The sequence below is a fragment of the Bidens hawaiensis genome, unplaced genomic scaffold (genome assembly GCF_021521415.1).
Source record: "Bidens hawaiensis isolate Kalapana, Puna unplaced genomic scaffold, B.hawaiensis_p1.1 tig00002306_1, whole genome shotgun sequence".
NCBI classification, from domain to species: domain Eukaryota; kingdom Viridiplantae; phylum Streptophyta; class Magnoliopsida; order Asterales; family Asteraceae; genus Bidens; species Bidens hawaiensis.
In genome coordinates this window covers 646,987-670,863 of record NW_027491123.1, presented here as the reverse complement: position 1 = coordinate 670,863, position 23,877 = coordinate 646,987, and the positions used below count along the sequence as shown (strand labels likewise).

The window sequence follows — 23,877 nt, the reverse complement described above, 5'->3', positions numbered from 1 at the left end:
GTGGTGGTGTTCAAGTTGAGTTTTTCGGCGAATAATATTAAGTTTTCCGACAAAAACATTTTTCTACAACCGGAGTCTAATGGAGTTAAGCTTCTATTAGTCGCAACTTGTTGGGAGCGAATATGCTAAAAGATGGAACCGTCGGCGGTCAATCCATTAATTAGGATTATTATTTGCAGATAGGTTCAGTTGAGATTATTTAAATTCAATTTCCTTAAATTTTAAGATGTTTATTTTGACTACCTATACGTATGCTAAAAGATTAATTTAAAATTAAGTGACATGTGCTACAAGCCAATACATATGTTTTGAAGCGGTTTTAATAAAGTTTTTTTTTTTAAATACATTAAAACTTATGTTATTGATACTAGTAATGTTTCATATGCACGTTATGCGGGGAACTCAACAACGAACCCAAATATTAAAACATGGATACACAAATTAGTTAAAACGATTGTACTTTGGCACACACACAAAAAAGTTTATCTAAACACAGTGGCGGACCCAGAAAGTTTTTTTACAGGGATCGGAAATTTTTGCTCGGTCTTTCTATCGCTAAATATTGGTATTTTCGGTCCAATTCAGGTCTAAAAGTTGCTCGAGAACGAGTCCGAATTGTAAACTTCAAGATCTCATATATTAAATTGTTTTAAAATATTTTGAGAACTATTTGAAGTTGTAACCTTTCCACCGGCTAGTCTGCGCACTTTTTCGTTTGTGGCGGCAAAACCCGAACTTTGAACGTGGCTTATAATTAATTTTTTTACATTGTCTAGGCTACATTTATTACTTCTTTATAATAAATTTAAACGTAATATAGTATACAATAGAAGAGTAGAAGTTAACCTCTCTTTCCTATTTTGTTAATTTATAAAGAAAAAAAATCGGCAAGAAATTAAACAATATTACAAATATAAAAAAAATATAGTATAATAATGTTGTAGGCTTCTGATGAGTTCTGAGTCTACTCATAGGTATTGAGTTGGTTGACTAGGGTATTGAATAGGTTTTGAAGAGACTACTACATAATATTAATATGGTATATTTGCTTTTGTTCTTCTTCTTCACCAGACATCATAAGTTGATTCCGTTCGCCGGAAAAAGTTCAGGTATCTTTTCTTCAGATTTTTCTATCAGTTCTCATCAGATATTTCACGGGGGTCGATGTTAAAATTTCTTATCAGATATTTCACAGGGGTTGATGTTAAAATTTCTTAGGGGTCGCTCTTGATTAAATCCCATAATATACTCATGAAAACAAAATTTCACAGACCGACCCCTGTCCGCTACACCTAGGTCCGCCTCTGTTAATAAACATCAAAAGTTATCAACCCACATATTACAAGGCGAAAACTTAATCAGTTTTGTGCACTCGCTATATCAAACGACAAAGAAAACTAAAAAGTATAATATAAAATATTTTCATCAGGATATCAACACTTGTTTGAATCGATAACAACATTTCAAAAATTATTAAAAAAATTAATTAAACTTAAGTACAATAAAACAAAAAACCTTTTCTGAAATATATAAGATATTTTTAGTGTAAATCCCGTTATCAAATTAAATTACTAACATTTTCAAAGACATGTTTGGTAATTTTGAACCTCAAACTTTTTCTTTATTTTTAAAACAATGTTAGTAAAAAAATAAAAAAACAGCAAACCTATGTGGCCAAAGTTCAAACTAGCCTAAAGTTAACATGATTTTGATTGATAACTTTTTATATATTTTAAAATAAAGTGAAAGCCTAAAAAACAATGTGGTCAAATTACCAACTAACCAAAGTTTCCTGTAGAGTTTGGTTCTCCTAACCTAAGGTCTGAATTACAACAGGTAGCATAACCAAACAAAACTAATTTACATAAAACACCAAAGGGACTGGAAATCCACATTACATACGTTACTAATTAAATATCAGTTGTTAACGTGACATTAAAATATACTAATGAAACTTAACATTTTTTTTAATCTTTAAAGATAATGATAATAGAATGACAATCCATACCAATTAAACATATTTATACGATTATTTTTGTTTAAATATTAGTTTCAATGGATTTACCCTTCTCATAGCAACCCCCATTTTGTTTTCCAAGTCAAGCTTCGACGGGTCATCACCATTAGGAAGTGTCCAAGAAAACTCACGGACCAAAGTGGCCAATATATACTCAACACTCTTGATACCCGATGGCATTCCGGCACATATCCTCCGTCCAGAACCAAACGGTATAAATTTAAAGTCCTGGCCTTTAAAATCTAGTTTTGATTCGGTAAATCTTTTGGGCATGTAACGTAACGGTTCACGCCAAAGTTCAGGGTCTCGACCCATCGCCCAAATGTTGACGAAAACCATGGCATTCTTTGGAATTGTATAATTCATAACCTCACAAGTTTCATTCGCTACACGAGGAAGAAGAAGAGGAACTGATGGGTGTAGTCTATAAGTTTCTTTGATGCAGGATTGTAGATAAGTTAATTCAGATAGTTGAGAGACGTTGATTTGATCCGATTTGATTTCCTTTTGCAACTCTTCATCTAATTTCGACAAGACTTCATTGTGCCTCAAGAGCTCGGTCATGGCCCAAACAATCGCGGAGGTTGTAGTGTTACTTCCGGCTATGAAAAGTTCCTAAAAACAAAACAAAACAAAACAAAACTTAAGGTCATAAATCCAGGAAATATTGTGCTTAATAATTACGTGTTAAAACGCGTGATGTTTACTAGAACAAATTGATAGATTTGGTAATTTGTGAATTCATTTTCAAGCAGCAAATCCAGGAAGCATTGCGCTTGGTCCGACGACCATGTTGAAGAATTAACGACCGCCCTTATTTCTTCGATAAGACAGTCCCAATATGGCCCAAACAACCTGTCAAACTCTTTGAGGCTTCCCTTTTTAGTTCCGTGAAGATCAAACCGATCAAGCCTCGGATAAAACATGCCAAAATCTTTAACACGACTTCCATACTCGATTATCTTACGTACCGACTCTTTATGGGGGTCACGAGTAGTCCCATCTCCCTCGTCAAATTGCAGCATATCTTTGCCAAAAACGATGGAACTTAAAGTGTTATACAACGTAGTAAAAACTACATCTTCTACGTCAATCACTTGGCCTTGCTTCCGACGCAAGAAATCCACCATCCAACTCACTTTTTCCGCACGTAATCTAGAGTGGGATTCTAAAGCTTTAACTGAAAAAAGATGGGTTCGACAAAGGGTTCTTAAGTTCTTCCATGTTTGGTTGCACTCGGCTGCCCAAACAAGCGAGTGGGGTGCATATTTTTTGTGGTTAAATGCAGCGGGTACAGGGCGAGATGAAAGAAAACGATCTTGAGTTTTGAGAATTCCCATGGCTGCCTCTGGTGAAGATGCCACCACCAGTAACTGCTGGCCTAATCGAAGTGATATAAGGGGGCCGTATTGTCTGGCTAAGATGGCAGGACATTGAAGAGGTAAGTCCCAGCAAAGCCCAGTTGGACCCGCAAGACTCACCTCAAAGAGGGACGTCTGCGCAGTTAAACCCGCAAGACTAACCTCCAACAGGGACGTCTGCGCAAAGGCTAAACTCGTAACTCACCTTGAAGAGACGTCTGCGCAGAAACCAACTGGATCCGCAGGACCCACCATGCTCAGAGACGTGACGTCCTTACGCGCAGTACGCAAGCTGTTCCCGCAGAAAAAGCCTCCCAATGGTCGACGTACTCCGCCTGTTCCCGCAGCAACGTATACTAGCCATTAGGGAAGGCTACCCGCGCAACAAGGCTACACGCACAAGGCACTTAACTCTTAAATAATTCAGTAGTCACCTGAAGGAGTGAGCAAGCCAGGAACACTCCCGCACAAAGCCGGGAACACTCCCGCACAAATGAGCCAGTCCGTACGATACTGGATGATCTTTTGTACTGTACCTGACGAGGTATGGATAAAAGATCTGACTAAAGATACGACAGCTCACTGACAACAGTATGACGAGCAGCACGCTCTTGTACTGTATCACTATCAGCCGCTGCCTACTCACCAACCTGTCGGAGGACGTGCGTAGCCTGCAGTTGGTGGAACAGGAATAGTACACAGCCGGCCTGGTCACTATCAGCCGCTGCCTACCCACCAACCACCAGCATGGCACGTGCGTAGCCCACAGTTGGCAGAACAGGAATACTATTCAGCCGGCTGTACCTTCTTGGAAACCTACCTTCGGCTATAAATACCCCAACACCTTGGAACGGTATCATCTCTCATCTCATACCATCATATCTGCTCTAGTCATTTCTCTTAATATACACTTATATTCAAGAGCAATCTAGTCTGATTCTCACGCCGGAGGGTGGTCACAAGGAGGTACCCCCCCTTCTCAGTGACGAGCTCACGGTGTCTGTTTTGCAGGTCATCAGAAGAACCATCTTTGCCGGACCTAACCCCTCGTGGGAAACATCTATTTAACCCCCAGATTATCCGTAATCTGCCCGGGGTCAATTAGTGTTTCTTCATTGGCGCCATCCGTGCATAAAAGCTAGAACTAATTTATTCAGTTTTTTCAAACTTCTGGAAAGATGGTTAAGGTTACTCCGTTGCCAAAGCCAGCGAATGACCAAGAAACCCCGGTAACCACAACCCCAGCTACTGGGGGGAACACCGGCGAATACACACATTTTACGAACACTACCCCGGTTACCCGAGCCGGGGCAAGTGCAGTAAATTTTACGAACACTACCCCGGTTACCCGAGCCGGGGCAAGTGCAGTAAACAATCCTCCCCCGGGATTCATTGATACCCAGGTGCAAAGACAACAGACGAGGCCCCCCCGCCAAACACTTGAACAAGTTAAAGCGTGGGCGGAAAAACGTCAAAGGGAATTCCAAGCTGAGTTGGATGAACGCTTGCGTTCACTCCAACAGGCTGACGAATTCGAAAGCACTCAACAGCTCAACATGAGCAATGAGTGCGAGTACTTGGACGATGATTCGGAGGAATCCGACACCGACGCAAACCCTCGCCATAGGACGAAAGGGAAGCGTAAGGAAACGGACTTCCAACCGAGAAGGAATTTTGGAGAAACCTTCAAACCAAAAAACGCGGGTGGAAACCCACGTGACTTCTCTAAAACCTTCAGACCAACCGCTGCAAATGCGGGAACCTTCAAGTTTGCAAGGGACATTGCGGAAGCAATCGCCCCAAGAAGTGCCAAACAGATGTCAAACATCGGCACCTATGATGGTATATCTGACCCAGACGATCATTTGAACAGATTCATAGCGGGGGCAACCGTCAGCAACTGGACGGAACCCACGTGGTGTTATATGTTCCAGATGACGCTGGTTGGAGCAGCCAGAGCGTGGTTCGACCGTCTACAAGTCCACCACATCTACGATTGGGCAGACTTCCAACAGAAGTTTAGCCAACACTTCAGCCAACAAAGAAAGTATACCGAAGAGCAATGGACAATCCTCAATTGCATTCGAGAGGAAGATGAATCTTTGCTAGACTTCATCACTCGCTTCAACTCAAAGAAGCTAAGTCTGGGTAATATTAGCGAAGATCTTGTTCGCGCTGCTTTCATCCAGGGCACAAAAGACCCAGAGCTCATCCGCACCTTAACGGGTAAAGATGGCATGCCATCCACATGGGATGCCATCATGACAGCAGCTAAACGCTTCGCGGAAACGGAAAAGCAACTGGGTAGAGATCTTCCCCAAAGCACAAACCTCTACACCCAGAAAACAAGAGAAAACAATGTCCTTACCGCCCGACTAAACAAAAAGAGGAAGCTAGGCATTTGGCAGTCAAGGGTAAACTTTGACACCTCATCCGGCTCGCACCCTCGGTTAGGCGGAAAGGATAACATGCCGTCGTCAAACTGGAACTCTAGATGGACGCCACTCACCAAAAGCGTCACCCAGATATTCGACACCGAGAGACTCCCATGGCCAAAGGCTCCAATAATCCGAGAGCGTCACAACGCTGATCAGAGCAAATTCTATGACTTCCACAGGACAAGAGGCCACAACACCGAGGAATGCGTAAACTTGAAGGACATCGTCGAAGCATTTGTCAGAGATGGGACGCTCACGCACCTCGTGGCGTAATGAACGCTGAGCAGGCTAATGCGTGTAGAACCCCAATTGGGGAAAACACGAATAAAACTGCAGCTTCAATGTCGGAGACTACATACTGCGTAAACAACGAGATTCCGAACCAAGTGCATATCGGCTCGAAAGGCTCGATGACACTCCCAAGAACATGGAAGAGAGCTCAATTACACAGTCTGCATGTAGATCAATTCCAAACCTGTAAAAGAAAAGGCCCAGAGCCACTTCTAATGGAAATGATTCTCATTATCACATTGACGCTGATGGTCTTACATTTATACTTAATGAACTTTCCACACTGATATGCCGGTCTTCACCGCATACATAAGTGGGAAAACAAGTCGTTGCATGTGGAAAGTGGCAAAACCCGCATAAACACAGAACGACAAATTTCTAAAGAAAATATAAGGAAAGCCTTCACGCAGGTCAGTCATAGGTAAAGTTGGGTCATCCCACTAAATGAAAGTGCCGGTCCTACCCACACAAATCATGATAGAGGAAACCGAACTAACCTATTGACAACCGCGCGTCGAACGGTTAATTTATTCAAAACACTGATGCCGGTCTTCACCGCATATAAGTGTGAAGAAATCGTTGCGTGTGGAAGGCGGCAAAACCCGCATAAACACAAAAAACGGCCAACCTTCACGCAGGTCAGTTATATGTAAAGTTGGGTCATCCCACTAAATAAAAGTGCCGGTCCTAACCGCACAAATCATGATAGAGGACACCGAACTAACCTATTGACAACCGCGCGTCGAACGGTTAATTTATTCAAAACACTGATATGCCGGTTTTCACCGCATAAATAAGTGAAGAAATCGTTGCGTGTGGAAGGCGGCAAAACCCGCATAAACACAAAAAACGGCAAACCTTCACGCAGGTCAGTCATAGGTGAAGTTCGGTCATCCCACTAAATGAAAGTGCCGGGCCTAACCGCACAAATCATGATAGAGGAAACTGAACTTTAACCTATCGACAACCGCGCGTCGAACGGTTAACTTATTCAGAACACTTAGAAAATATCTTCAAGGAAAAAATGAGGAAAACCTCCACGCAGGTCAGATATAGGTAAAGTTTAGCCATCCTACTAAGTGCAAGTGACGGTCTTACCCGCACAATCACGAAAGAGGAAGCAAAACTTTAACCTATTATCTGCCACGTTGAAAGGTTAACTTATCCAAAGTACTTGAGAAATTGCTAAGTTAAACTAAAGTATGCACAAGCGAATCATATATTGTTTATGCGGCAAAACAAGTGCCAAATTAAACTATAATATGCATGAGCAAGTCGTATAACGTTTATAAAGCAAGAGTGACAGTCCTACCCGCACAAAAGATTTACATTCCATAAAAATTCAAGTATTACAAGAATGGCCAGGTATCTACCCGCCTACAAGAGTGTAAATCTATGCAAAAATATAAACCTATCCTAACAGTGGGAAGGGATCTAAAGGTTCAAGCTTCAGGACCACTCCCTCCAAACCCACTTGTACCCGCACCATCAGTTGGCTGTGGCGGTTCAAGGAAGGTCTTGAGAATGGTTAACCCATCATCAGCAGCAGCAACTTCGTTCACCTTCTCCACCACTGGATGCGGGAAGGCAGCATACTGGTTCACTGCTTGGTCATAAGCAGCTTCAGTATCCACATCATATAAAGGGAAGTTGGAAGGCGGGATGCCCTTCTCAACGAACCCTAGACCAAGCAGGAATCCAGCCTTTTCCCCATCCTCATGAGAAGCGTTGAGGGCTGCGCTCATGGCATCGTCATATGATATGTCCGTGAAGACCCGATGCACAACCTACAAGAAAAAATACAAGTATCAAAACCTTTTCTTAGTACAAAGAAAAGCGTAAAGACGTTATGAAGCTAAGCTTACCTGCGACAACGCTTCTCGTAGAAGCCATTCCTTGGTAACCAGAGCCTCCTGGAGGGCAGCTTAAGCTTGGTTACGGGCGCGTTCAGCTTCACTTTTGTTAAGGTTGGCAAGCAACACTTCTTTAGCCGCAGCCTCTTCGACGCCCTTTAGCTTACGCTCAGTATGGTCAAGCACGCCCCTCTGGTCCAAGATCTCTTGGAGCTTCTTGGCGTCTTCTATGGCCAAGGCATCATGAGCATGTTGGAGCCTCTCTAATTTGGCTTTAAGCTCCTCATTCTCGGTGCGTAGAGGCTCAGCAACAGCTTCAGCCCTGGTGGCCCTCTCAGTTGCGTTCCGAGCGGTTTCCTTAGCTAACCGAAGCTGTTCGTTAACAGCTTGGGCAGCCTTGGAACGGGCCTCGAGACGAGCCTGAACTTCAACCTCAAGGGCCTTGAAGGCCTTCTCCTTTTCCGCAGCAACGGCGGCAAGCTTCGCATTCTACTCCCGGATCGCCCGCGCCTGAGCCACTTCAAGGCTACGCGCCGTCTTTAACTTGTCGTTTTCACGACAAAGTAGCTCGACGCGCGGCTGCATCCGGGCGAGGAGGATTCGGAGCTCGTTGGACAGCCTACCTTCCTGGTAGCTGGCCATGGCCTCCCCCAGCGCACCGCTTGGGGCGGGGTGACGCGCCCATTCGACGCACTCCTCAGCAGTCCGGAGGGTCGTTCCCCGGCGGATCTTCCACCGAGGAGCGTACACCTCGTTGGAATCACGAACTGCAATAAAACAAAAAACAGCTAAAGAGAGAGAAATGATGAAAGGGATATAGGCCAAAATAACCCTACGCACCTGTAGGGTCGACAACAGGCTGATAGCCACCAAACCCATCACCTGAACCTAAGGGATATCCATCCAAAAGGTCAAGGAGACGGGAAGGAGGCAAGGATTGGCTAGACGCCCCAACCCCAAACGTACCTGAAGGACTGGCCGTTGTCGCAGGCGCCGGAGGAGGCATGGTGGAGGTTGCCGCGGTGGAAACCAACGGAGGTGAACTCACCGGAGGTGAACTCACAACCGTGGCCGCGGCTGCGGAAGAACCCGCAAGAGAAATCACCGCCGGCTCAGTGATGGATTATGTGAAAATGGCACTGACGGCCGGCGGGGATAATGTTACAGCTGGAACAGTTGGCTCAATGGGATGAGCAACTGAACCAGTACTGCAAGCAGGCGTAGCCGCCTGGGTCATCGCCTCGGGTAGGTTGACCAAACCTACCTTCATGGGTCCAGAGCTGCTCCCTCCCGCTCCACTCTGAATGCCGTAGCATCCACGCCTGCACGAAGACAAGATATATTAGTATAATGGCGGAAAGATATGAAGTTAAAAGTAAAGGAAGTTTGTACTTACGAGTCCTCTTGAGCTTGTAGGTACGAACAGGCGGGGACGAACCCGATGGAACCGGCCTCTTTACGCCGGTCACCGTCGCTGTACTGGTCTGCCCGGAGGTGACAGCCGTCTCAACCTCCGGAGCAATGGTCTCATCACCACCAGGGTTCCCCGCCACCTCCTCGCTTTCGGTCTCTGAGTCAGACCGATTCACCGGATCGGCAGTGGAGGCAACCTTCGCCTTCCCCTTCCCGCCGGCAGCCTTCTTCTTCCTCGCCAAGAAAGGACCATCTGCGGATTCCTCATCAGAAGATGACAAAATTAGAGGAATTCCCGCAGAGGTTTGAGCATTGAGAGGGCGAGGGTCAAAAAGTTCTTTACCTGGCCGCCTGGCGCTCAGGATCTCGTGGCCTGGCGGGTAGACCTCCACGAACCGATCCGCCGTTTGCTCAAGGATGGGCAACTCGTTCTCATCTAGAGCACGAGTACCCATCCGAGCGGGACCATCACTCTCCCGCGGCTGCAGGAGAGACTGCAAGTCGTTTCCCTTTGTAAACAAAAAGAAAAAACGGTTAGAACAAAAACCCTAAATTAACGGATAATATGAAGCATACCGTAAGGGACAGAGTTCAAACCGTATTCAAGGACGATGGGAATCTGTGACGCCTCCTTCCACACCCGGCTCATCCCGAGCATCACCATCCCGGACTCCGCAAAGCGGTAAACCGGAGACTGGATCCGGGAAACCTTGGAGAACCATTCCGCCTCCTGGTAGTTGGAGGCGTGAAGGTTCGGGAGAGCTCTCCCGTTCTTGAACGTCATCGCTATGGGGACGACCCGAGCGGAGATATAGAAGAACTCCCGCTTCCAAGATCGAAGACTGCGTTCGGTAGCGCAGATCTTCAAACCCTTGATCCGATTGACCAAGGTATACCACCCCTGGATGCACCTCCAGGAATAGAAGGTCATCAGGCGGTCCACATGGGCCTCCACACCCAGAATGAGACACACCCACTCGAAATGGCAGATCTTGGCAATCGCCATTGGGTGTACCTCAGTCAGATGCACACCGTGTCTCTCCAGAACACGGTATACAAACTTCGTCAATGGGAACCTGAGATTCCCATAGACGAAGAATGCAGCGTACACCCCTATCTTGCCCTTGGGGGCATCGTACACTGTCTGATGAGGTGCAGGAAACTCAGGCTCGAAAGGCTCGAGCATGAACTTCCTGACGATGTACTGATAGAGGTCGGCCGGAAGAGCACACTGGCACTCGCCAGCAGTACTCTTGTCATCCTTGTCCGACGTGGACGACGGATTCTGTAACACCCCGACCAAAGGCGGATTATACATCGGGGCGCCACATATTGTTTCATTACTCGTGACACTATTGGGTGTCAATATTTAATAAATACATTCGTTCGCGCACGCGCAAAGCAAACACAAATAATATAAATCAACATAAATCAATATATTATAAATCATAATATCCGAACAGCAATAACTTGTCTTGATACATTTTAATCTAGGTCAAAAGTAAAGAAAACTTCCTACGTGTCCACAAGCTCCAAAACAGCTACTGCAAACCTGAACATGTGTTAAAATAAACGTCAAACACTTGCGTGTTGGTGAGAAATCAAGTTTAATACAATACATAGATAACCATAAATCTGCGCGCAACATGTGTATGTCTGGGTTTCAACAAGGGTGTAATCAGATCGGGACCAACTCTAAGAGACAAGACTGCCAGTGCTCACAATTGAGCTCACAAACAAGACTAACTGTGCAAGTGTAACAAAAGAGAAAATCATAAACGATAGTTCTCCCGTGTTCATCTAATGGTACCATGAAAACTGCGGAATAGACCGACAAGACGGTTAATGATCCACACATACAAATAACAGCCAAGTCTACGTCCTCAACACATGGGATACTGCGCGACTAAAGTTCATAAACAAGTTTAAGACTCTAAGTTTGTATGAACACATGAACATCCCAAAACATTAAAAGCAAAAAGGGATTAGGTACGAGATTACTCACTTGATAAAGATGCGATGATAGATAAAGCAAGAACCAAACAAGCAAGTTAACCTATAAGTAAAGATTATTGTTTTAACGATCGGTTTTAAGTCTTGATTATAAGTTAGCATAATTAATAAGTAAATTATTATATATATATATTACCGGAAAAGCAGGGCAGAACAGGGAGGAAGACGGAGGCAAGAGAGGAGGGAGGCGGCTGAAGAACAACGGCAGAGAGCAAAAAGGGAGGAAGAGAATAAGTGTAGTGTGTGAAGTGTTAAGAAAATAGTACTATATATAGGCAAACCCTAGGGGACACAAACCCTAGAAAAGATCTCCAAAAGTAAAAGAAAAGATATCAACAGTAAAAAGTTCTGAAAAGTAAAGATATCAAAAGATATGGTAGCAGGGAAAAAGGGAAAAAGGCTGACAGGATTCAGAAAAAGGCATGGGGGAGGACAGATAAAGTTACTGGTCAAGCATGGCAAAAGCAGATCTCAAAAGATTATGTCAGTCACTTTATCTGCCAACCAATGGGGTTGGTGCGCATGCTGCGCTGAAAGTAACTTTTCAGACATAAAGCAGATTAGGTCAACAGCTCAAAAGATAAGACAACTCAAAAGCAACGGCTAGATTAAACAGAAGAAAACTCAAAAGGATTCAGCGCGAGAAGGCTAAGGCGCAAAGGCAGACACAGAAGGTCAAGAGAGCGCGAGCGCGAAGGCAGACAGAACTAACCTTAACGTGTCGCGGAAAGAGCTACATTTCTAAGCGCGCCGCGGGAAGAATCACATTTCTTAGCGCGCCGCGGGAGGAACTAAAATTCCTAGCGCGTCGCGGGAAGAACTATAATTCTTCGCGCGTCGAGGGATGAACTACGATTCTTAGCGCGCTGCGAGAACTACAAATCCTTAGCGCGTCGCGGGAAGAACTTCCGTTCTTAACGCGCTGCGAGAAGAGTTCGTCTCGCGAATCGCTGTACAGGTGGTCTTCACGCAGGATTCCTTGTAAGGGGTCTGGCGCGTGAAGCTGCGCAGACAACCTTAGGCGGGAAGGAACAAGGACAAGCAAAGAGTTAGAAGAAAAAGAGGGAAACAAGGCTTAAGGGCGGGACGGCGACAAGAGGGAAAAGAAGGCGGAAAGAGAGAAGGAGAGGGACGGGACGGCGGAAAGAAAGAGAGAGAAAGAGGCGGGAAGGAAAATATATATATATTATTATTAAAAATAAAGTATAAGTATAAATAAATACTAAATCATAAAAGAAAGAGATCGGGTCAGAGAAACGGGTACCTGGGTCGGGTCAGATCGGGTCAGATGTCACAGTCTCCCCTACTTTAAGAAATTTCGTCCCGAAATTTATCTCGAAGTAGGTTGCGCAGAGAACAGGTGCGGGTACTTGATCTTCATTTGATCTTCCCTTTCCCATGTAAACTCGGCTCCGCGCTTGGACTCCCAACGAACTTTCACGATAGGGATGCGACTGCGCTTGGTTTGCTTAACCTCGCGATCCATAATCCCAACAGGCTTCTCAACGAAATGCATAGTTTCATCAACTTGAACTTCATCAAGTGGAATGTGAAGGTTCTCGTCAGCTAAACACTTCTTGAGATTGGATACATGGAACGTTGGATGCACATTACTGAGCGCGGGCGGCAGGTCAAGTCTGTAGGCAACTTTTCCCACACGCGCGAGAATCTTGAATGGACCAACATATCGAGGAGCAAGCTTACCTTTCTTCCCAAAGCGGACAACACCTTTCCAGGGCGACACTTTGAGGAGAACAAGATCACCAACTTGAAATTCGAGAGGCTTCCGCCTACGATCTGCGTAACTCTTCTGTCGGCTTCTGGCAGTCAGCAGATGATCACAGATCTTGGCGATTTTATCGGTTGTCTCTTGAACAAGTTCGGTTCCTGTGATTTGAGTTTCACCCACTTCGCTCCAACAAATCGGGGAGCGGCACTTACGACCGTAAAGTGCTTCAAATGGGGCCATACCAATACTGGAATGATAGCTGTTATTATAAGAGAACTCGTTCAAAGGCAGGTGCGAATCCCAATTACCTCCAAAATCAAGAACACAAGATCGGAGCATATCCTCAAGAGTCTGAATAGTTCGCTCAGACTGACCGTCAGTCTGAGGATGATATGCCGTACTCATGTCCAAGCGAGTTCCTAGCGCAGATTGGAGAGATTTCCAAAAGCGAGATATAAAACGGCCATCGCGATCGGATATGATGCTCAAAGGAGTACCATGGCGGCAGACAATTTCCTTGACATAAAGCTGCGCGAGATGCTCAACACGGTAGTTTTCACGAATGGGCAGGAAGTGAGCAGACTTAGTCAAACGATCCACTATTACCCAAATGCTATCATGTTTGCTTGCTGTCAAAGGTAACTTGGTAATAAAGTCCATCGCTACACATTCCCATTTCCACGTAGGAATTTCTGGTTGTTCGAGCAAACCAGATGGGCGTTGGTGTTCAGCTTTCACTTTAGAACAAGTCAGGCATTTAGCTACGAACACAGCAATATCCTTTTTCATACCGGGCCACCAATAAGTTATGCGCAAATCCTTGTACATCTTATCAGCGCCAGGATGAATAGAATACCGAGATTTGTGCGCTTCACTCAGGATATCAGCGCGAAGATTCTCATCAAAGGGAACCCAGATGCGATTAAGATAGCAGAGAATTCCACTCAGATTAGGGACAAAGAGTGCTTCCGCGCCACACGCTAACTCGGCGCGAAGGTTACCATTACTGATGGATGCGCGCTGCGCGTCACGAATACGCGATTCAAGGTTGCTTTGAATCGGCGCGAAGTGAAGCTGCGTGCGCGGCAAAATACAGTTAAGCTGGCAGGGTTTTCGGCTGAGCGCATCGGCTACCACATTAGCCTTACCAGGATGATACCGGATCTCACAATCGTAATCGCTGATGAGTTCGTTCCATCGGCGTTGCCTCATGTTAAGTTCCTTTTGATCAAAGATATGCTGAAGGCTTTTATGGTCAGTGTAAAGGATACACTTAGTACCATAAAGGTAGTGTCTCCAGATCTTTAAGGCAAAAACAACTGCACCAAGTTCGAGATCGTGAGTTGTATAATTCTTTTCATGAACCTTGAGTTGCCTTGATGCGTAAGCGATAACCTTGCCTCGTTGCATAAGAACACAACCGAGACCTTGGTTGGATGCATCGCAATACACGACAAAATCATCATTACCCTCAGGTAGCGCAAGAACAGGAGCTTCACACAACAAACGCTTGAGCGATAGAAAGGCTTCTTCTTGCTTCGAGCCCCAAATATATGGTTTACCTTTGTGCGTTAGAGCTGTTAAAGGCAAAGCGATCTTCGAGAAGTTCGAAATGAAGCGCCGGTAATATCCAGCTAAGCCCAGAAAGGAACGGATCTCAGAAGGAGAGGATGGCGTAATCCAGTTCTTGATTGCTTCAATTTTGGATGGGTCGACATGAATACCCATCTTGTTTACAATATGACCAAGAAACTGTACTTCATCAGACCAGAATTCACACTTGGAAAGCTTAGCATAGAGTTGCTCAGCTCTAAGCTTTTGCAACACCAACCGAAGATGTTGCTCGTGCTCGGCCTTGGTCTTAGAATACACCAGAACATCATCGATAAACACAATCACGAATTTATCCAAGAAAGGCCTACACACCCGATTCATTAGATCCATGAAAACGGCGGGTGCATTGGTTAAACCGAAGGACATGACCAAGAATTCAAAATGGCCATAACGAGTTCGAAAAGCAGTCTTCGGGACATCTTCATCGCGGATGCGCAACTGGTGATAGCCAGAGCGGAGATCAATCTTCGAGAAACAAGAGGCACCTTGGAGTTGATCAAAGAGGTCGTCAATACGCGGTAAGGGATACCGGTTTTTAATGGTGAGTTTGTTCAACTCGCGGTAATCAATACACATGCGAAACGATCCATCTTTCTTTTTAACGAACAACACCGGAGCACCCCAGGGCGAAGAGCTAGGGCGAATGAATCCTTTAGCAGTCAACTCTTGAAGTTGGCTTGCCAATTCTTGCATCTCAGCGGGCGCAAGACGGTAAGGAGATTTAGCTACGGGGGAAGCACCAGGGACAAGATCAATACGAAACTCGACTTCACGAGCGGGAGGGATACCAGGAAGATCATCAGGAAAAACTTCAGGGAAATCACGCACAACAGGGATATCGCGAAGCTTCTTCTCTTCAGCAGGTTTGACCACATGGGCTAAGAATCCAACACACTTCTTCCGCATGAGTCTTTGGGCTTCGGCGCAAGACATAAGTTTAAGACCGCGGGAGGGTTTCTCGCCGTAAATATGAAGATCACCATTTTCTCGAGGTATGCGAATCATTTTCTTGGCGCAAATAACTTCGGCGCGATTCTTCGAGAGCCAGTCCATACCAATGATAACATCAAAGCTTCCAAGAGGCATGGGGATGAGGTCAATCAGAAAATCGTTTTCGTTAAGGTTAAGCGTGCAATCTTTAATCACTGAGTTTATTAAAACAGTTTCACCATTAGCCAATTCAACTGAAAAATTTTCTTTTAAATCGTTGCGCGGGTCGCGCAAGCTTCTGCTCGAAGGCGCGAGAGATAAAACTTCGATCGGCGCCAGTATCAAAAAGTATAGAAGCATAAAATCCGTTAAGCAAAAATGTACCATTAACTACGTCATTATTCGCTTGCGCTTGGTGCGCGGTTATGTTAAAAGCTCGTCCACGCGTCACTTGGTTCGAAATCTGGTTCACCGGATTCGCTTGTGTGATTTGCACTTGTAGTCTCGGGCACGCGTTCCGGAAATGACTGGGATCACCGCAGTTATAGCACGACCTGGGTCGTGGGTTTTGGTATGTTGGTTGTGGATTCTGCGGGTAGACTGGTGGTGTTGGCGCAAGTGGATTGGTGGGAAGGACTCTACAGTTCTCAGCAGTGTGACCAGTACGGCCACATCGGTTACAAAGTCGACACGGGGTTTGGGTTGGGTGGTGAAATCTACAGGTTGGGCAGAAAGGATGGTTTCCTGTGTAAGGTTTCTTAGTTGGCGGGGCAGGGAGTGCTGGATTGGTTAGGGCATAGTTGTGAACTACAGGGGGAGTTGGGTAGGCTGACAGTGGGTTAGGCGCGTAAACTGGGGGTTGATAAATGGGTTGCTGGACAATGGGCGGGTTGGTAAGCGCATAGGCCTTGCGCCTGCGCTTGAGGTTGTTATGGTTTGAGGGTTCAGGTTTGGTTTCTGTTGGTTCAGGGGCGGTCTTGGTGAGTTTGGTCTTCTCAGTTCCCCGCAGGAACAGGGTTCCTGCTCTGACATGGTTGTCGCTGAGCACAGCGGCCAACTCAATAGCGTCAGGGAGGGTTACTGGGTTTCTGGCCCATACAGAATCTTGAATTTCCATGGGGAGACCCCCAAGGAATTTCTCTATGGCTCGGCGGGAAGGGGTAACAAGGTGAGGGACAAGCAGGCTTAGTTCATGGAAGCGCGTCGCGTACTCGCGCGCTTCGCCACTGTATTGCTTAAGGTTCCAAAATTCCTCCTCCAGGCGCTTAACTTCGTTGGGAGGGCAGAATTCTCGCGTAAGAATTTCCTTGAATTCCTCCCATGTCATGCTGGAAGCAGCCTCTGCGCCACGCGCATGAGCTACTCCATTCCACCATGTAAGCGCTCTAGATTCCAGGACACTGGAAGCATACAGGGTTCGTCTGTCTGAGGGGCATTGGGTATGGAGGAAAGTGTTTTCTATTTTCTCAAGCCACTGGAGCATCACGGTGGCTCCTTCAAGACCTGTGAACTTTGGAGGGTTACCCGCGTTAAAGGACTTAATGTTATAACTCGAGGTATTGTTTTGGCTCAAGGCTTGGGCTATCGCGTCGGCCATTTCCTGGGAACGTTGCTGTCTACGCATGCGCGAGGCTTCTCTTCTCTGAAATCGGCGAGATAGCGGAGGCATTCTATAAAAGTTTTAATTTTGGTTAATGTCTTAGCGCAAAGTGTAATCTCATAAAGCTTGGTTTCGCAGGGTTAGATACTATCAAAAGTTAAAGTAGATTAAATGACTTTAAATGCAGACTTAATAAAGGTAACAAATTCGAATCAAGAATCGACAATTCATGTATTACCATGACTTTCCGAATTCCCAATTTAAAATATACGAGCAAACGAGTATTGGAGATTGACGATTCATGTATCACCATGACTTTTCAATCCTCAATATAAAATATACAAGAAAATGAGTATTGGAGGTTGACAATTCATGTATCACCATGACTTTTCAAGTCTCCAACCTCAGAACATAATCGTAAATGGAAATTGAAAATCAACTATTCATGTATCACCATGACTTTTCGGATTTTCAAATCCAACAAACGAATATGTAAGTAAAATCAATAAAAATCGAAATTCAACAAAAATCGAAATATCGCGAAATAAAACATAAAATCATATACTGCGCAAGCGCGAGCATATTCATAAATAACGAGTAATTAACAATAAGCGCGCAAACATGAGATTTCTCTCATGCGCGAGAAGGGACTCTTAGGTATTCTAGGCCGTTACGTCTAACCACCTATCCTAAAGTCAACGAGCTCTGATACCAATCTGTAACACCCCGACCAAAGGCGGATTATACATCGGGGCGCCACATATTGTTTCATTACTCGTGACACTATTGGGTGTCAATATTTAATAAATACATTCGTTCGCGCACGCGCAAAGCAAACACAAATAATATAAATCAACATAAATCAATATATTATAAATCATAATATCCGAACAGCAATAACTTGTCTTGATACATTTTAATCTAGGTCAAAAGTAAAGAAAACTTCCTACGTGTCCACAAGCTCCAAAACAGCTACTGCAAACCTGAACATGTGTTAAAATAAACGTCAAACACTTGCGTGTTGGTGAGAAATCAAGTTTAATACAATACATAGATAACCATAAATCTGCGCGCAACATGTGTATGTCTGGGTTTCAACAAGGGTGTAATCAGATCGGGACCAACTCTAAGAGACAAGACTGCCAGTGCTCACAATTGAGCTCACAAACAAGACTAACTGTGCAAGTGTAACAAAAGAGAAAATCATAAACGATAGTTCTCCCGTGTTCATCTAATGGTACCATGAAAACTGCGGAATAGACCGACAAGACGGTTAATGATCCACACATACAAATAACAGCCAAGTCTACGTCCTCAACACATGGGATACTGCGCGACTAAAGTTCATAAACAAGTTTAAGACTCTAAGTTTGTATGAACACATGAACATCCCAAAACATTAAAAGCAAAAAGGGATTAGGTACGAGATTACTCACTTGATAAAGATGCGATGATAGATAAAGCAAGAACCAAACAAGCAAGTTAACCTATAAGTAAAGATTATTGTTTTAACGATCGGTTTTAAGTCTTGATTATAAGTTAGCATAATTAATAAGTAAATTATTATATATATATATTACCGGAAAAGCAGGGCAGAACAGGGAGGAAGACGGAGGCAAGAGAGGAGGGAGGCGGCTGAAGAACAACGGCAGAGAGCAAAAAGGGAGGAAGAGAATAAGTGTAGTGTGTGAAGTGTTAAGAAAATAGTACTATATATAGGCAAACCCTAGGGGACACAAACCCTAGAAAAGATCTCCAAAAGTAAAAGAAAAGATATCAACAGTAAAAAGTTCTGAAAAGTAAAGATATCAAAAGATATGGTAGCAGGGAAAAAGGGAAAAAGGCTGACAGGATTCAGAAAAAGGCATGGGGGAGGACAGATAAAGTTACTGGTCAAGCATGGCAAAAGCAGATCTCAAAAGATTATGTCAGTCACTTTATCTGCCAACCAATGGGGTTGGTGCGCATGCTGCGCTGAAAGTAACTTTTCAGACATAAAGCAGATTAGGTCAACAGCTCAAAAGATAAGACAACTCAAAAGCAACGGCTAGATTAAACAGAAGAAAACTCAAAAGGATTCAGCGCGAGAAGGCTAAGGCGCAAAGGCAGACACAGAAGGTCAAGAGAGCGCGAGCGCGAAGGCAGACAGAACTAACCTTAACGTGTCGCGGAAAGAGCTACATTTCTAAGCGCGCCGCGGGAAGAATCACATTTCTTAGCGCGCCGCGGGAGGAACTAAAATTCCTAGCGCGTCGCGGGAAGAACTATAATTCTTCGCGCGTCGAGGGATGAACTACGATTCTTAGCGCGCTGCGAGAACTACAAATCCTTAGCGCGTCGCGGGAAGAACTTCCGTTCTTAACGCGCTGCGAGAAGAGTTCGTCTCGCGAATCGCTGTACAGGTGGTCTTCACGCAGGATTCCTTGTAAGGGGTCTGGCGCGTGAAGCTGCGCAGACAACCTTAGGCGGGAAGGAACAAGGACAAGCAAAGAGTTAGAAGAAAAAGAGGGAAACAAGGCTTAAGGGCGGGACGGCGACAAGAGGGAAAAGAAGGCGGAAAGAGAGAAGGAGAGGGACGGGACGACGGAAAGAAAGAGAGAGAAAGAGGCGGGAAGGAAAATATATATATATTATTATTAAAAATAAAGTATAAGTATAAATAAATACTAAATCATAAAAGAAAGAGATCGGGTCAGAGAAACGGGTACCTGGGTCGGGTCAGATCGGGTCAGATGTCACAGATTCTCGGCGTACAAGTCAGACTCCTCGACGATAGCTTCTGGATCATGAGTAGACGACATGTTTTGGAGGTAAAGAACGATTTCAGAATGCTCGACAGAAAGAGTATTCGCCGGAAATCGCTTAGAAGGAGAAGAGAGAAGTGAAAGTGTGGATTACCAAGGACCCTCTCCCCCCTTATATACTCATCGCAATGAATGCGATGAATTTAATGCGGAGGAGAGAGAAGAGCTGGTGCAATGAAACTATGACACGTGGAAAAAGCAAGCTGGCAACAGCTGTTGACGGGACGCGCGCCGTAAAATCCGCAACCACGCGCCCAAAAAATTGCGCCCACGCGCCTGAAAAAGCGTCTGGAATGACCATGTACTGTCACGTCGCCATAACTTCCTGCACGTCCTGAAACTGTCAGATGAAACCGTCGGACAACGTTTCAACAGTTTGGACTGTTCTTATCCTTTCACCAACTCTTCGAATTTCAAAAAGATTCAAAAAGATTCAAAAGTAAGCGGGACTATACCCCTTACCTTGGCAACCAAGTAACTATAAGACAGGTGCGAGTACAGTGTCAAGGCAAAACCCTTCACATACTTAGCACCCGCAGGGAATTGAAGCCAGGAATACCTTGGAAGTAAAGTAACTATAAGACGAGTGCGGGTACAGTGTCAAGGCGAAACCCTTCACATACCTAGCACTCCGCAGGGAATTGAAACCAAGAAGGATCTTCTGGGCCATGCTTGTGGAAACGGGAATAACATCCCCGCATAGCGGGAACGTCGAGAACTAGATTGTTTGAAGCTCCAAGATGGAATTGGTTGTTTTAACATAATTGATCACTATGTTCAAAACTACCAAAACCTCATGGAGAATCTACACAAGTGGAACTCAACGCTCCTGACTTGCGAGGAGGTTACACACCTACCCGCATCATACCCAAAGATCAAGCAGAAAAGTCGGGAATTTCTGCGTGACATTAGGACTTCCGCGGGAAGAATCCCCATGGAAAACCTTAAAACTAAAACCTTTTTCAAAACCCTTTGCTTAAGTCCAAAAGTTCACCTCACTTATTAACAATTCATGAGAAGAACATTGGACTGGGGGGACTTGAAGAGGTAAGTCCCAGCAGAGCCCAGTTGGACCCGCAAGACTCACCTCAAAGAGGGACGTCTGCGCAGTTGAACCCGCAAGACTAACCTCCAACAGGGACGTCTGCGCAAAGGCTAAACTCGTAACTCACCTTGAAGAGACGTCTGCGCAGAAACCAACTGGATCCGCAGGACCCACCATGCTCAGAGACGTGACGTCCTTACGCGCAGTACGCAAGCTGTTCCCGCAGGAAAAGCCTCCCAATGGTCGACGTACTCCGCCTGTTCCCGCAGCAACGGATACTAGCCATCAGGGAAGGCTACCCGCGCAGCAAGGCTACACGCACAAGGCACTTAACTCTTAAATAATTCAGTAGTCACCTGAAGGAGTGAGCAAGCCGGGAACACTCCCGCACAAAGCCGGGAACACTCCCGCACAAATGAGCCAGTCCGTACGATACTGGAGGATCTTTTGTACTGTACCTGACGAGGTATGGATAAAAGATCTGACCAAAGATACGACAGCTCACTGACAACAGTATGACGAGCAGCACGCTCTTGTACTGTATCACTATCAGCCGCTGCCTACTCACCAACCTGTCGGAGGACGTGCGTAGCCTGCAGTTGGTGGAACAGGAATAGTACACAGCCGGCCTGGTCACTATCAGCCGCTGCCTACCCACCAACCACCAGCATGGCACGTGCGTAGCCCACAGTTGGCAGAACAGGAATACTATTCAGCCGGCTGTACCTTCTTGGAAACCTACCTTCGGCTATAAATACCCCAACACCTTGGAACGGTATCATCTCTCATCTCATACCATCATATCTGCTCTAGTCATTTCTCTTAATATACACTTATATTCAAGAGCAATCTAGTCTGATTCTCACGCCGGAGGGTGGTCACAAGGAGGTACCCCCCCTTCTCAGTGACGAGCTCACGGTGTCTGTTTTGCAGGTCATCAGAAGAACCATCTTTGCCGGACCTAACCCCTCGTGGGAAACATCTATTTAACCCCCAGATTATCCGTAATCTGCCCGGGGTAAATTAGTGTTTCTTCAAAAACGATCTTGAGTTTTGAGAATTCCCATGGCTGCCTCTGGTGAAGATGCCACCACCAGTAACTGCTGGCCTAATCGAAGTGATATAAGGGGGCCGTATTGTCTGGCTAAGATGGCGGTGGAGACAATCGGGTTGTTTCCGACTTGATGTAAGTTTCCTATGATCGGAAGCTGTGGTGGGCTTGGTGGGAGGTTTTCTATGCTCTTGGAAGCTTTAGTTTTACTGATGATGAATAAAAGAAATAAGCTGATGAATGTTGATAGAAAGAAAAGACTACCAAAGAGAGTATTATCAGCTTTAACAAAGGTACTTGCCATCATATCCATTAGAGCTTTGTAATGATCAGAAGATTGATCGATCTAGGTTAATTTACTTTGGGTTCATGACACTGCATGTTGTTGTCTATTTATAACCTTAAAATGTTTTGATATATAAACAAGCCATGTACGTATTTATGAATAAATTAAAGGCTCTATGTAGAATGGGTTGTTTAAAAGAAAAAAATATACTTTTAATTTTGTCACACTCGTATAATAAGCATTCTTAGCGAGCATTGCAGGCATTGAAGTGTAGAACTTTTAAATCGAACCAAAACAAATCAAATTGTTTAAACAAAATGTTGAAAATAAGAATGACATGTTTATAGTAAGAACATGTACAGCGTTGTGGCGGACAAGCAGACGAGAGAAAAGGAGGTGGGTTGCGTTGTAGCGGGAAGCCCACGGATGGTGGTTTGTGGGGAAGGATTGGTCCGCAGACCAGGGGTGGACCTTGTTAAGAACAAGGGGTAGCCTCCAGTACCCCTCAACATTTCGTCGGTGGTGCAAATTTTTCTTTGTTTGGTAGGTTTCGTATTTCGTTACCCCTAAAGAAAATATAGCGTTACCCCTATTAGTTTAAAGTCCAACCAAATTAAAATTTCAAACCAATTAAAGCCCAACCAAATTAAAACACATTACCCTTTTACAAAATATTGTTGTTGTTTGGTTGGCCGGCCATCACAAACAGTCGTTTCTTCCCGTTACCCTTGCTGCCCTCCTACAGTCACTCACTTGCAACCTCCACGATGCAATTGACACCCATGCATCCGTTGCTCCAGGCTCCGTCTTCCACGGTTCGACTTCTACTTGTTCGATTTAGGTATTATTCTACTTCTATTTAAAATTGTAACTGTTTATTTGTTTATATAAATTGTTAATTTGGCATTTTTTATGGCCACCTGAATGATTGATAATGGTTTATTGGATATTTGGATATTGTAAATTAGAAATAATTAGTGGTGGAACCAGAAACTTTTAATAGGGGGTCATAGTTGTATCGTTTTTGAATTGTAATCCGTCTGTGTGCACTCGTAACGTTATTATTACTAAAATATGGTATCCATAACCTTCAAGGTCCCATTTTGAAAACTGCTTCACTTTAAACAATTGCAAAAACATATATATATGTTATACAAAAAAGTTGACAGTTTGGTTAACAAGGGTCTTTTGCATCCTTGTTTTCCTCTCAAAATAATCAGTAATTTGTTCATAAAATGATAGGTCACCAACTCTTTCATTTCTGTAACTAACTTCGACTTTCATTATTATCATTTTTCTTTGCGTTTAACGAATTTAATAAAGTATTTGTTCATAAAATGATAGGTCACCAACTATTTCATTTCTGTAACTAACTTCGACTTTCATTATTATCATTTTTCTTTGCGTTTAACGAATTTAATAAAGTTTAAAT

The 23,877-nt window shown here is 44.6% G+C and overlaps 1 protein-coding gene across 1 annotated transcript; it reads right to left on the bottom strand.

Moving 5' to 3' along the window:
* Positions 1-2,029: 2,029 nt before the first annotated feature.
* Positions 2,030-22,488, bottom strand: LOC143615548 (putative (S)-N-methylcoclaurine 3'-hydroxylase isozyme 2). The gene is made up of 3 exons (XM_077088655.1): positions 22,217-22,488; positions 2,725-3,398; positions 2,030-2,632 (listed from the first exon to the last, which is right to left on the bottom strand). The coding sequence occupies exons 1-3, from the start codon at positions 22,470-22,472 to the stop codon at positions 2,030-2,032; spliced, it is 1,533 nt and encodes a 510-aa protein (XP_076944770.1). The 5' UTR covers positions 22,473-22,488.
* Between the last annotated feature and the right edge of the window lie 1,389 nt (positions 22,489-23,877).